This window comes from Phocoena phocoena, chromosome X (genome assembly GCF_963924675.1).
Source record: "Phocoena phocoena chromosome X, mPhoPho1.1, whole genome shotgun sequence".
Taxonomy (NCBI): domain Eukaryota; kingdom Metazoa; phylum Chordata; class Mammalia; order Artiodactyla; family Phocoenidae; genus Phocoena; species Phocoena phocoena.
In genome coordinates this window covers 78,193,877-78,209,724 of record NC_089240.1, presented here as the reverse complement: position 1 = coordinate 78,209,724, position 15,848 = coordinate 78,193,877, and the positions used below count along the sequence as shown (strand labels likewise).

The 15,848-nt window shown below is 35.9% G+C and overlaps 1 protein-coding gene across 1 annotated transcript; it reads left to right on the top strand.

The window, feature by feature from the left end:
* Positions 1 to 12,590: 12,590 nt before the first annotated feature.
* Positions 12,591 to 15,253, top strand: NAP1L3 (nucleosome assembly protein 1 like 3). The gene has a single exon (XM_065901042.1). It carries the CDS (start codon positions 12,946 to 12,948, stop codon positions 14,386 to 14,388), a length of 1,443 nt encoding a protein of 480 aa, XP_065757114.1. The 5' UTR covers positions 12,591 to 12,945; the 3' UTR covers positions 14,389 to 15,253.
* The last annotated feature ends 595 nt before the right edge of the window (positions 15,254 to 15,848 follow it).

The window sequence follows — 15,848 nt, the reverse complement described above, 5'->3', positions numbered from 1 at the left end:
TGCTCATTATTTTAAAATTCAAAAAGTACTTCAGAATAGAAAATAAAAGTTTAAAGCTTTTTCTTCTACCTAATCACATCAGTTTGGTGTGTATATTTTCAGACATTTTTCTATGAGTATGAAAACATACACACATGCACACTCCATATATGTACCTTTTTATATGTATTTTTTACATAGATGAGATCATACTGCAGATATTGCTTTGCAACTTGGCTTTTTCATTTGACACTCTACTGCGGGCATCTTTTGCACATATTGAGAACCAGCTCTTTTGTTCTGTTACCAAGGCAGATGTGTTCTCAAGCCCTAGTTTCTGGCATTTTCCCAATCATTTAAATGCTTCAATAACTGCTTTTTGTGTTAAAAAAAAACTTGACTTCCCAAGGAAAAGTACCTTTTAAATAATAAGGAAATTGGGGAATTTGTTTCTTTTCTTTTTTTTTTTTTTTTTTTTTAACATCTTTATTGGGGTATAATTGCTTTACAATGGTGTGTTAGTTTCTGCTTTATAACAAAGTGAATCAGCTATACATATACATATGTTCCCATATGTCTTCCCTCTTGCGTCTCCCTCCCTCCCACTCTTCCCATCCCACCCTTCCAGGCTGTCACAAAGCACCGAGCTAATATCCCTGTGCCTTGCGGCTGCTGGGGAATTTGTTTCTTAATATGCTACAAGAAAGGAAAATTCAATGTGACATGTAGATGCTTAATTCAAACAGCAAGGCTCTGGTAACAAACAAAATCTGGTTCTCAGAGTAGCCTTTTCAAAAAATTATTTTATTGTGATAAGAACTCTTAACATGAGATCTATCCTCTTAACAAATTTTAAGTGTACAATACATTATTGTTGACTATATGTACGATATTATACAACAGATCTCTAGAGCTTATTCATCTTACTTAGCTGAAACTTAATTTGTGGCTATTTTTATGATATCCAGAGTACAATTTATTAAAAGGAGATGCCCTGATATTTTGATATATATTTTCCTTTAAATGCCGATTATTTGTAAAGGAACTTTCAGATAATTATTTTCTATAAATCTTGTCTTATGAAAGAAAATACTAATGAAACAGAGGGTTAAGTAAAGAGGCATTTTAATTTAATATTATGGATCCTCATTAAATTCCAGAATTTTTCTTCTAAAGACTCTGCATAGTCTCCTAGCTATTAATAAACTATGTGAGGTGCTCTTATTTAGAAGTTGGTTGCTAAAAACTAATTTTTTAAATACTGAAAATGTACTAATGTGATTTGCTGCATGGCAGGTATGCACCAGTAAATCTGGCATATTTAGGAGATGCGACAATTGTTAAATAAAAGTAGGATGTAATTAAAGGTTAAAAATGTTTTTTACTTCAGTAGCAAGTAAAAACACTCCTGCTCTCAGGAATCCAGTTCATTAGTTTAAGAAGTTGGTTTTTTAGTACTAAGTTTGTTCTTGTGCAGAGCAATACTCTGTGTGAGGATGGAGAGTTACATACAAGAAAATATCTCAGTCCCCGTCCTAGGGAAGTTTAAAATATTTGGAGAAAGAACGTGTGTTTGTAAAAGAAATGTGGCTATGTGGTTCTGTTATAATGTTTATCAAAAAGTATACAAAACTTTAATGTAGCTTCAGTAAATAAGCCCTGAAATAAATGAAGAGTTGAAGAACTACATCCCACTGGGCAAGCATTCTTAGAAAACATAAGTTTAGTAAGGAAGTTAGAATTCACTGATAGAACACTCACCATGTTCAAAGCATTTTTACATGTATTATGTTATTTAAAGCTCACCATGGTTCTATGAGGAAGGTACCCTCATTTCACAGATGAGGATACTGGGGCAAAGGGAGTTGAAAAATTTGCCCAAGGTCACCAGATACAGCTTATGCTTATATGCACAGATCTGATTCCAGACAGTGGAGTATCACCAAAACTTTGGGATTAGAACAGGGATAGGATAAGTATTTTCAGGAAGACTTTTCAAAACACTATGTATAGCATGAAGCTAAGGAGCAGCATGGAGAGCACTGTAAGCAGATTGGTCATGTAGTCTAATAATTCATGTAATTCTGTCTCTGCCATTTTTAACCTTTCTTCCAAAGAAGGCTGGACACATTCTCACAATGACAGATAATGAAATTGTGTTAATTAGAGCATTTGGTTACCTCTAAACAAACAATGCTTAATTAGCCTTTTAGACAGACAGACATTGGTTATAAAACAAGACAGACAAAACTGGTCAATATCATAATTTTGAAATTTTGGTTACAACTGTTTTAAAAGAGTCACTAAGACACAGTTATGAATCTGGAGAGTTTATGGTTGCATTTTTTGTTTCTTTCTCTGTATTAAATAGATTTTTTGATAACTAAAACAATGAGTTCATTAGCCATCCTGTTCATTTACTCGACTGTAGTTAGTCATGATGTCATTTCCTCGCCTCTTCTCTTTCATTGATGAGTTACAGAAGAGTGAAGAGTTAGCTATCTTCACCTGGAAAGTATTAATACTAACTAGATTTGCTGAAGCATTAGTCTTTACTACATGATAAGCATGTAATTTAACTGAAAGGCCTGCCACAGTGGACAATAAACCAAGGATATTAGTTCTCACTTTAACAACAAAATGTGACTTTGGGTCACAAGGCAAATTTAACTTATCTTCTAAGTTGAAAGGTATGGTTCGCATATAAAACACAGCAACTCAAGCTGATTAAACTTATTAGCCTTGGCCCTGGATCATACTTACTTAACTGGGATAGGAATCCCTATGCAGCCTTGTGAATGGTATAATAACAGACAGCACTTATAGAACCTTTATGCATATGAATAAAAAACTTACACAGATTAGCCCCTTAATGCTTATGTAACAACCCAATAGGGCTATTCCCATCATCATCCTCTTTTTAAAAGAAAACTGAGAGTTGGAGATGTGTGACTTGTCTAGGGTTATACAGACAGTAAGCGGAAGGATTTAAATCCAGGCAGTCTGACCCCAGAGCCTGTGCTGTTGCCTGAAACACAGGAAAATGGAGCGGATCATCATAGTGCATCATCCTGGGTGTCAGTTTTACTCAGGGACCAGGAATCTTATATAAAAACTATGTCAATAAATTATGGAACACAAGTCAAATATTGAAAGGAAACGTACAGATAAAATGTATAGATTTCAAGGGAGTTTCCTGCTTTCAATGGGTAGCTTCAGATCATATCTTCAGGCTCCTCGAAGTACAGGTTTCTTTGCTGCTGGGGATACTAAATGGAAAAATTCCTAGGATATTTTTCATTTAACTGTGGATTGAATACATTGGCATTTACTTTAAGCTCTGACCTCCCAGTATTTGGCTGTTAACTAAATAAAGTCATTAGGCATGTTAAATTTAATGAAAACCATCTTTTTCATTAAACCAGCTTGTTCTAGTATACCTTGCCAGTTCAAGCTAAGTCTCTTGTAAGTCAGAGGAACTTGAGTACTGATGCCCCTATAGGTGCTAATACCATGAGGAATGGAAAAGTGGCCAGGGCTGTCACTTAACTCCAGTTCTAGTACCTCTGTCCAAGAGTTCATTCACTTCTGTTCATTAAAGATGGTATAGTAGAGTGGTTAAGAACTCAACTTCTGGAATCAAACCATCTGGTTTCACGTCTGGGCTTTTTTGATTATAAATTGTGTGACCTTGGACAAGTTATTCACTTAGTCTCGGTATCCTCATTGAGGATATAATACTAAGGATGAGATGAAGTTGTCATACAAGGATAGTATAAGGATGATAATGAACCCCTCAATGGGTTCATTAAAATACTAAAAATAAAGCACTTAGTCCAGTGTCTGATACACGAAAGTGATAAATAAAGTTAGTTATTATTATTCAGTGACAACTATGCACTACACAATGCTTATGCTTAGGGTAATCATCCATTATTAGAGGACCTGAACAATCTTTATTTACTCCTTAATTTGCCCCTAAACCAAAAACATTAACATTTGTGAAAATGACTTTTTGCATACATAATAATATACATAAAAGTGTGTTAACTGCAGAATTGTTTGTAGTGACGAATACATGGAAAGTCCTAGAATGTCAATCTAATAAGGAAGGCCTCAGTTTTCCCAGTCTGTATAAGGAGATTGGACTAGATCATTTCTAAAATCCCTTCCACCTCCAACAAGGATAATATTTTCACCAGTTGTTAGTTAGGCTTGACACCAATATGCTAAGCAATAGAACTGAGACAGGAAAATCTAAGGTATTAGGTGGGTATTTAAAATTAAGTCACAGTGCACAGTAGTCTACAATTAACCAACACATATAAAGTTAAAAAAATATGTTATTAATATCAAGGACAGAAATCATTATTTAACACATTGGGAGTTATTATATTTTAAGATGTATGTAATTAATTGTATGCAAATTTTATACTCTTAACCTTTATAATGGAATAAAAAATAAAAGGTATCAAAAATAAACATGAGATATGAGTTTGAGGTTTAGATAATGAAGATGTATAATTTAGGACTATCAGGAAGTTTGAAAGTTCTCAAGAAAGAAAGGGGGCTGTGTGTGCTGTAAAACACTAAAACAATACTTGGTTTGAATTTTATTTAAAATTGTGTTGATTTTTTTTTCTTTGAAATAACAGGAGACATTCTGTAGGCAGACAATGCCAAGCAGGATGAGTAGTTATTTGACATTAGAACTATCAGGACCTAATATTATTATTAATATCAAGGAGTTGCCAACATCCATGAAATTTCCACCCTCATGCATATCTGAGTTGGAAAATCTCTATTTGTAGAGTCCCATGCTGCTTCCAAAATAGAATTCACAGTATAGTCACAAAGAAATGCTATGAGTGGCTTGAGACTATATAATAAGAAAGGTTCCTTTACACATAATCTTGATCAATAATATTATGAAAAATAGTAAACAATGTTGAATTTGAGGTCTATGTGCCATTTTTAGCCCCATTTTATTTTATTTATTATTTTAAATTAATTTTTAATTAATTTATTTTTAATTTTTATTTTTGGCTGCATTGGGTCTTCACTGCTGTATGCGGGCTACCCCTAGTTGTGGCGAGCAGGGCCTACTTTTTGTTGTGGTGCATAGGCTCTTCATTGCAGTGGCTTCTCCTTGTTGTGGAGCATGGGCTGTAGGTGTTTGGGCTTCAGCAGTTGCTCAGTAGTTGCAGCACGCGGGCCATAGAGCACATGGCTTCAGTAGTTGCAGCCCGTGGATTCAGTTGCTGCAGGGCTCTAGGGCATGCGGGCCTCAGTAGTTGTGGCGCACAGGCTCAGTAGTTATGGCTCACGGGCTCTAGAGCACAGGCTCAGTAGTTGTGGCGCACGGGCTTAGATGCTCCACGGCATGTGGGATCTCCTCGGACCAGGGATCAAACCCATGTCCCCTGAATTGGCAGGCGGATTCTTAACCACTGTGCTACCAGGAAAGTCCATAGCCCCAATTTAGAGAGGAAGAATAGAGGTAATAAAAGTGAGTTAGCTTGCCCAATATCTAATACAACCAGTAAGAGGAAAAATCAGGATTCAAGCCCAGCAATTCTGACTCCAGAACCTGTAATAAAATCACTTAGGTCATAAAGTCTCACTAAGGAAATCAAATGCTGAAACTTGATTATTATTGAGATTCTAGTCTTTTAAACTCTAAGAAAGGGTTTTTAAAATTATGTGTATGTTGTTTGATACAAAAATGACCATCACCTCTGAAGAGCTGTGGAATAGGTATTTGTTCCCACCAGCAGGAATATTTGCAATTCCATAAGACTTACTTTTTCTCAGTGGACGCACTTAATCAAATTAATTAAATATATTTGGGTATTCTGGATGAAAAATGGCAGAAAATATCATTTGGGCTTGTTCTACATTGTCCAAATATAATACAAAATTTAGAAATAGTTACGGTAGTCATACATACATGCATGGACACTGCTCACCATTCAAATCCTTTGAATTTTTCCTCCCTTTTTAGTCGAATGAAATAAAATGCTTCCAAACTTGCAATTAAAAAGGTTTGCTTTATTTAAGTTTTTATGTGAGAATTCTTCAAATGAGTACTGTGGGCAAAAGATTCTTGAGTGTCCTTATAGAAGTGTTTCTCTGTGATGTGGATTTACATTTTTGAACAATGTATGCTATTTTTAAGTTGAAAACTAGCATTAGAATAAATATCCAAATTAGTAACTAATTTTCCTTTTCTGCTATTGCATTAATTGTAACTGTTCTCTTAAATTCCATGCAGTTAAGGTTATAATGCCAGAAATGTAATTCACAAATATTTCCTTTTAAAAATCAAATGTTATGGGGGAATATTCCATTTGTCTCAAAAAAGGTTATGCATGTTCATTGGTACAAAGTTTGATATGTTTATTAAATCAAGTTTCTTAAAAATAAAATGTTATAGCTACATACCATATTTATTCATTTGTGTGTACCCTTATTTTAGGAATGAGTATGGAATGATATAATTTTGATTTGAAAAACAGTAGTGTGAAATACTAACCAATTTTTATTACTATTCCTTTTTAAACCACAATTTATTAACAGCTTGAAAAAGCTGTCTATTTAATTTTACCAAAGAGGTCTCTCTTAACCAAGGCGAGAAAAACAGAGGCATTATTTTTACTCCTGAATAATGCTAGCTACCATTCCTGTGGCTGGATTATAGACAGCTACACACTGGCAACTCCAGAAACTAGAAGAGCATTTGATGTTTCTTGTGTTGATTGGTTTTCTAGGTTATTACTGTTGTTATTTGCCTCTTTGTCTCTCTTCTGAGAGCAGAAATGAAAGGCCAAGGATGAAGATCCACCTTCTATAACTGTCTCCACGGCAATGAAATTCTGTTATCCTACAATTTGGTTCTATTTTCCTCTCAAATAGACCTAACAAATATTTACCAAATAGGTGATTAAAATCAGTACACAAGTGAACAGAATAGAGAGTACAACACACACCCACACATATATGGACAACAAATTTTTGATGAAGGTGCAAAAGTAGTTCAGTAGAGAAAGGAGCTTTTGTAACAAATGATGCTGGAACAGTTGGTTACACATTTGCAAAAAAGAAAAAAAATTAAATCCACATCTTCTACCACATACAAAAATAGATCAGATTGAAATATAAAACCTAAAAGTATAAAACTTTAAAAAAAGATAGAAGAATATCCTTGTGACCTTGGGCCAGGCAAAGATGATACCAAAAGCATGGGAACCTAGGGACAGGACAGGAATGCAGACGCAGATGTAGAGAATGGACTTGAGGACATGGGGAGGGGGAAGGGTAAGCTGGGATGAAGTGAGAGAGTAGCAATGACATATATACACTACGAAATGTAAAATAGATAGTGGGAAGCAGCCTCGTCACACAGGGAGATCAGCTCAGTGCTTTGTGACCACCTAGAGGGGTGGGTTACGGAGGGTGGGAGGGAGATGCAAGAGGGAGGGGATATGGGGATACATAAATACATATAGTTGATTCACTTTGTTATACAGCAGAAAGTAACACAACATTATAAAGCAATTATACTCCAATAAAGATGTTCAAAATAAAAAGCATGGCTCATAAAATAAAAAAAGATGATATATTGGAGTCTATCAAAATTACAAATTTTTGCTCTTTGAAAAACTGTGAAAGGCACTTTTTCAGTTTTTCCTGTTTTTTTAAGAGGATGAAAAAAAAATCATGGATTGGGAGAAAATATTTGCAGAGCTTATACCTGATAAAGGACTTGTATCCAGAGTAGAAAATGAATTCTCAAAACTCAATAGTAAGACAACAACCTAATAGAAAAATGGGTTAAATATGAATAGATACTTCTACAAAGAAGATAAGTAGATGGTAAATCAGTACACAAAAAGATGTTCAACATCATTAGTCATTAGGGAAATGCAAAGTAAAACCACAATGAGATACTCTTACATACCTATTAGAATGGTTAAATTTCAAAAGACTGACCATACCAACTGTTGGCACTCCTAGTGGGAATGTAAAATTGTACAGTCACTTTGGAAAATAGCTAATTTCTTAAAAGTTAAACATACACATACCGTGTGATCCAGTCATTCCACATCTAAGTATTTTTCTAAAGGAAATGAAACTATATGTCCATACAAAGACATACACAAATGAACATAGCAGCTTTATACATAATAGCCCAAAACTCAAAACACAAATGTCCATCAACAAATTGTGATATATCCAAGCAATGGGTAACTACTCAGTAACAAAATAGGAAAATGACTCCTTATGCACATAACAATATGGAAAAATATAAAAATAATTATGCTAAGTGAAAGAAGATAAGCAAAAAGAGGGATATATTGCATGACTCCATTTATATAACATTCTAGAAATGCAAGCCAATCTATAGAAACAGAGAGATGATCAGTGGTTGCCTAGGGACGGAGTAGGGCATGATGAAACTTTTGTGGGTGATGAAAATGTTCATTATATTGACTGTGGTGATGACTTCACAGGTGTATAGATTTATCAAAACTTAGCAAATTGTACACTTTATGTACGATTATATCTATTGCACAGTTGACCCTTGAACAACTCGGGGGTTAGGGGCACCCATCCTCTGCACAGTCGAAAATCTTGTGTATAACTTTATAGCCTGCCACAGTATCCACGGTTTTGCATTCAGGGATTCAAGTAACTGCAGCTTGTGTGGTACTGTAGTATTTACTGAAAAAAATTTGTGTATAAGTGGGTCCATGTAGTTCAAACCTGTGTTGTTCAAGGGTCAACTGTACTTCAATAAAATTGTTTTAAAAAAGAATTAACTTGTTTATTCAGATAAAATCTATCTAGATGAACCAAAAATAATAAAGAACAACAAACAATAAGTCCAAAAATAAATGAATTTGCAATGCTTGGCTTCTTAAACATCTACAACAAAAGATAACGCTACAGCAGTTTTCATTGTGTATTATGTATGTGTGTTTGAGTGGCAGGGGTGGTGGGTGGGATTGTGTACATGTTCATAACAGGTAAGGTGTAAACAGATGTCCAAGAGCCATGTTCAGCTTGGAATATACCAATAGATTCTGTGTTAAGCATCATCTCATGTAGAACTATGAACATTTAACCCTCCAAAAAGAATATTATAAAATAATGGAACAGAGATATTACTATGCAAGTAATTTATAGATAGCCTTATTAAGAAAAATAGCATATTATATGCTTGCACACTTATAAAAATAGAAAAAAATATGGCATTATACATAAATTATATTCATTATATGAACATAAAATTTATTTTCTTTTAGGGACCTGCCATTATAAAATTAAGTTAACTAACAGACCAAAAGACTACAAAAATAAAAGTGTGTTATGAGATACCTAAAGTATTGTATACACATCAAAAGTAGACTGTTGTTAGAAAAAGGTACCTAAAATCTATGGCTTGGGACAACAGACTTCCAATCAAAAATCAGGATAGCTCATTAATATATTATCTTTGTATGAGGTTTTTTTACAAGTTTTTTTTCTCTTTTTATTCTCCCTGTTCCATTCCAAACTTTTCTGTATCGGTGTGAATGATTAAGTATTAATTCTTGAAAAGCATCTAAACAAGCCTCTAAGTAGATAATTTTAGAATGAAAGTTGTAGTTGAGTCACATTTGTCCAATATCATAAATCAGAAGAGAGCTATTTTCTAAAGAAGTCACAGTTGTCTTAAATCAAGGTCAAAATTATTTTACCCTTAGGATTTCACCACTGATTAGTTTCTTTCTCAATTCAGTAGAAAAACAAGCAAAGGATATGAATAAGCAATTCCCAAGTGGAAAATAAACATATGAAAAGACATTCAATCTTACCACTAATCTAAGAAATAGAAATGCATAATAATAAGAAATTAATTTGGAGATGTTTATTAAAATGTGAATAGTGATTATCTCAGCGTATTTTGAGTTATTTTAAATTTCTTATTTGGATTTCAATGTACTGACTTTTTTCAACCTATATTATTTTCAGAAAAGATAAAGTTATTAAAAAACTGCCTCAGTTATTTGCAGATAAATTATGGACAATGCATCAGAAATCAGAAACAGAATCAAACAATTTAGTTAATAGAGTAAAGGTGGTATTTCAAATAAGTGTGAGACAGAAAGATTATCAAATAAGTGGTACTAAGAAAATTAACTAGCTAATAAAAATACATTAAAAAAGTCTGAATCCCTAACTCATTGCTAACTCCAAAATACTAATTCTTGTTGGTACAAAGTTTAACATGTATATGAAACCATTAAGGTACTATAAAATATAAGTGCATTCATTACCAAAATACATCCATCATTTTAAAGGAAAATAATAATCTGTAGAACAATATTTACAGCATAACTTCATTGATTTAAATCATTGTTTCCATAGTATATGTTTTAATTAAAATTATAAAATGAAAGGATATGCACCCAGTAAGTTATATTCAGCATTGTATCATCATCCTCCACCACATGTGCCTGGCACATGGCAGGCACAAAAATATATTAGTTGAAAAAAAAATATTAGTTGAATGACTAAATAAATGAACTCATGCATTATTGGTGGGACTGTAAATTGTGATAATTTTTTCTGGAGAGAAGTTTGGCAATATGTATCAAAGAGTAAAATAAGCATGCAACTTATTCCAGCACTCCCATTTCTAGGAATTCATCATATGACTAAGTTTTACAAGTGCATATAGTAAGTATACAGGGGTAACTTTTTTATAACAGGAGAAAATATGAATGTTAGTGGAGAGATGGTTTGGGAAGTAGCTGCCCTACAATAGGAATCTGGTTAAATAAATTAAGGCAAATATTTCCATGGAATATGCATCTATTTTAAAATAAGATGTTCATTTACTATGAAAGTATAGTCACAATTAATTGATAAATGAGCAGATTACAAGACATAATACGATGTCACATAGATAAAACAGCATATATAAACAGGCAGGTGTGAATATGTACAAAGAAAATTCTGGAAGGAAATGCATCAAAATGCTAACAATGGTTAACAAATGATTAAGATTGTGTTTTTATTATCATTGGAATTTTCTATATTGTATTTTTCCTTACAATGCTTACATACTTTGACAACCAGGAATAAACAATAAAAGTAAATTCATTTACAAAATAGAAAATAAAAGTGTTTCCTAACTTTTAAAAAAATATGACTAAATGACTAAGCACAAATCCTATAATAAAAAGGTAACATAAGGGTTAATCTAACTTTAATATTTTCCTCACTTGAAATGAATAATTCATCATATTTTATATTTTAATTTGCTACTTGTATTCTATGAGCAGGTTTAGAAAGTGAATGTGATTAATTAGGTTATTTTCTACATTAGCATTCCAAATCACCTCTGTGGAGTTTTCCGCTTCCATAGAACTACTAAGATATCTTCCAATTAAGTCTTTAAAAGACTATATCTTGTGAATTTTTATTCAAACACAGATAGGTATTCTTGTCATTCATAAAAATGGGCTAAATATGTTCCTTACCTTTTAATGAAAAGTAAACACTGGTCTTTTTGGTTGTACCAAGGGAGTTGTTCTGTTGCAGAAAAGAATCCTGTAAATAAAAATAACAGATACCTGTTTTTAAACTTCATTTTGCAAGAGTTTATTCATATATTACTGGACTTGTAAATCATACTTTAGTATGGCTAGAATTTTACAGTGTTAGAAGGAAACTGGTGGAAGATGACAATGTAAAGAACACCCTGACAGAGGATGCAGTTTCATCAGCACAGATTCCCCCTCCCGTCCTGCTATTCGTGGAATTGAAAACTGCTGCACGAAAGTATAGAACAAACCGTCTGCTTTTAAATAATACTACTTAACATTTGAATGCCCTTTTATTTTATCTATAAGGTTGTTACAATCATTGAGAAGGACTACGTGGCAAATCAGCAGCAAGGTTGGGGTCTATTATATGCCAGCTTAAAAAGAGAAATATAGTAAAAATGGTGTAACTGACTCACGGCAACATGGGTTCGCAAACCTTGTAGATGGATATAAACCAGGCTTGCCAAACATCACAGACAGCACTTATTAAAACTGCTACGTGGAAAGCAATATGCCTGCTTTCTAGCCCCTCCCCCCTTCACCAATAAACGACTCCCCCTTTTTCCCCCAGTGTAAAAATACATGCTCATAGAACAATTAGATAAAAGAAAAAGGATTTTAAAAATCATCAATAATCACACTACCCAATGATGCCACTTGGAGCATTTTCACCCAATTTTTTTAAAAACAGATTTTTGTTACGAGGCCCCTGACAAACCAAGTGGGAATTAAGGATGAGCGGATGGGAGAAGAATATTCCTCTTCCCTTGTTAGGAATCATGACTAGTATTTTTACCTCATATCTAAGCTTTTTTTTTTGTAATTATAAAACTATAAAGATAGAATTTTGAGGGGGGAAAAAACGTCTTCCAGGCGTGTCTGCCTCAGCAACCAAGGAGCGTCTGGGAAGGAGGGCGGAGCCTGGAGGGGGAGGTGCGTTTGCTCACTCATTGGGCTGAGAGGCTGTCAATCAAGGTTGCCCAGCAAATGAGGTGCGAGCTGAGGGCGCACTGGGAACTAAATGAACTGGAGGTCTGACTGCGAGGGGAGGGGGCTCGAGATGTAAGCAGTGAAGAGATCTCGGGGTCTTGCACTGCGCCATTCGGCTGCGGCACGCCACAGTCCGCCGCAGCTGTAGCTGGGAGAGGCCTTGCCTTCGCCACTCTCGTCCAGGTCTCCGCTGCTGCTGCCACCTCCGTTGCGATCTCCTCGGCCCAGCCGCCCCCAGCTCCGCGCTCCTGCTGCCTTCACCGCTGCCAACACCTCAGCCAGAGCCTCCGCCGCCGCCACCCAAGCATCCGTGAGTCATTTTCTGCCCATCTGTGGGCGCGCGGTAGTCACCACCCTAAGAGGTGTGCAGGCTTGCAAAATGGCAGAAGCGGATCCTAACAGGGTCTTGGAACCTGCCGCCCAGGGGGTGGATGAAGAGATGGTGGCTAGCTCGTCTAGCGATTCTGGGGAAGAATCTGACAGCAGCAGCTCTAGCAGCAGCACTAGTTGCAGCAGCAGCAGCAGTAGTAGTGGCAGCAGCAGCAGCAGCAGTAGCTGCAGCCGCTTCTATAGAAAGAAGAGGGTACCTGGGCCTTCCAGAAGTGCGCGGCGGGCTCCGTCGGGTAGAAGTTTCGTGGATCAGCTGCCTCGGGCAGTTAGAAATCGTGTGCAGGCGCTCAGAAATATTCAAGATGAATGTGACAAGGTAGACGCCCTGTTCTTAAAGGCAATTCACGATCTCGAACGAAAATATGCCGAACTCAATAGGCCTCTGTATGATCGGCGATTTCGAATCATCAATGCAGAATATGAGCCTACGGAAGAAGAATGTGAATGGAATTCGGAGGATGAGGTGTTCAGCAGTGATGAGGAGGTGCAGGAAGAAGGCCCTAGTGAGATGCCTGCCTTAGAGGGTGAGGAAGAAGAGGATGACCCGAAAACAAAACCTGAGGTCAAGGCTGAAGAAAATGCAGCTCCGAAAGAAAATCCCGAGGCAAAGGCTGAAGAAAAAGAAGAGTCTAAAGATGCTCTGGAGGCCAAGACTGAAGTAAAAGAGGATCCGAAAGAATCCCCCCAGGCAAAGGCAGAAGATAAAGAGCAGCCTAAAGTAACAGAGGCTAAGGCAAGGGCTCCAGGAAAAGAGGCTCCTAAAAGAGTTCCTGAGGTCAGGCCTAAAGAAAGAGCTCTTAAAAGAGCTCGCAAGGGAAAGCCTAAAAGAGAAGATCCTAAAGGCATTCCCGACTATTGGCTGACTGTCTTAAAGAATGTTGACAAGCTGGGGCCCATGATTCAGAAGTATGATGAGCCCATTCTGAAGTTCCTGTCCGATGTTAGCCTGAAGTTCTCAAAACCTGGCCGGCCTATAAGTTACACATTTGAATTTTGCTTTCTACCCAATCCATACTTCAAAAATGAGGTGCTGACCAAGACATATATAATAAAGTCAAAGCCAGATCACAATGATCCCTTCTTCTCTTGGGGCTGGGAAATCCAAGATTGCAAAGGCTGTAAGATAGATTGGAGAAGAGCAAAGGATGTTACAGTGACAACCACCCAGAGTCGCACAACTGCTACTGGAGAAGTTGAAACCCAGCCAAGAGTGGTTCCTAATGCATCATTCTTCAATTTCTTTAGCCCTCCTGAGATTCCTACAATTGGAAAGCTTGAACCACGAGAAGATGCTATCCTTGATGAGGACTTTGAAATTGGTCAAATTTTACATGATAATGTCATCCTGAAATCAATCTATTACTATACAGGAGAAGTCAATGGTACCTATGATGTTGGCAAAGATTGTAGAAACAGGAAATACCGAAAATAAAAAAAAGGCTGCATGAAAGAATTTTCAAGAATCTCAAATTTCAAGCAGAAGTGAAGTAGGTTTATATAGTCTTGGGAAAAAAAAAAAAAAAAAACAACCTGCCCTGTAACCTCAGCACTAGTATTCCTCACAGTCTTGAGTTTTTGTACTTTCTTGGTAGCCTAAAATATTGTCTTAAAGTGTCTAAGTATCAGTTTATTCTATCTAGCCTGTTGTGTAATATTCTTCAAAATATGTAAACTGTTGTCAATTATCTAAAGCATGTTAGTTTGGTGCTACAAAGTTTTGTGAAGTCCTTTTGTCATATTCCTATTAGAATGTAGCTGTGAAAACTGTCAGAATTGTTTAACTGAGACAATTATTTGCTTGAAAAAAAAAGTTCCTGAAGCATCAATGCAAATCTTTTTTTTTTCTTTTTCCAGCCCAGAAGACTAAGGGTTTAAATCTGATTGTACTAGCTGTGCCTTCATTACTTTGCTAACTATATAGTATTATACTAACTAAAACAGTGCATTGTGAAATTTGACCACTTGAAAAAAATTAGTATACATTTAATAATGTCCATCAAGACCATATATGATATGACTGTGAGCTTGTTAATGTGCCATAGTGGTTTATAAATTTAAGCATAATGAAGTTATTGTTTACCACTGAGGTGTTAATATAACATAGTATTTTTAAAAAGTTTGCTCATCTTATCCTGTGTAACTGTAAACTAAAGGTACTAACCACATTTTCTTTGTAATATGTTCTACTTTGCCTTTCACTGGAAATGATCACTTTACATCATTGGTATTTTTTTCATGTTCTTCTATTACAATCTAAAATAAACAAATGTTAAAATGTATCGTGCTATAAAAATCTACCATTTTTGCCTCATTATAAAAAATATGGTGCTTATTATAGAAAAAGTAGAGAATCCTTAGGAAAAGGAACATTTAAAAATATATAATTATCAATATAATTAACATTCTGATACATTTCACAGATCTTAGCTCTTTTTTTGGTGGGTACACATCCCAGTGATTGGAGAGAAATGGGACAGGGGAGAAGGACTAAGATAGGGGAGAGAGGAAGAGAAGAGGAGGAAGGAATGGGGAGGAGGGTTGAAGTAGAGAAAGTGGGGAGGGAGAAGGGAGAGGGAGGGTACCAGAGTGAGGAGGGGGGTGGAAGGAGAAGAGGGTGGGAGGGAGGAGGAAAGGAAAGGGGAGAGAAGGAAGGGAGAGGGGAGGAGGGAAGGGAGGAGGGTGGGGAGTGGAAAGGATGGGAGGAGGTAGGGATGGAGAAGAGGGGAGATAGGCAGGAGTGCCTCACCCAGAAAGGACATCCATATAAGTTGTTGTCATCACTTCCAGGAGTAGGATGGGTAAATGACTCAGGCCCACCTTCCACCGTGACTTGGAAAGAGGTCTCATTCCCCTATGTGGTTTATTTTTCCTTATAGGTGACATTATGCTTTC

Excerpts from the sequence above, each read along its gene's own strand:
- NAP1L3 (XM_065901042.1), top strand. The coding sequence starts at position 12,946 with ATGGCAGAAGCGGATCCTAACAGGGTCTTGGAACCTGCCGCCCAGGGG.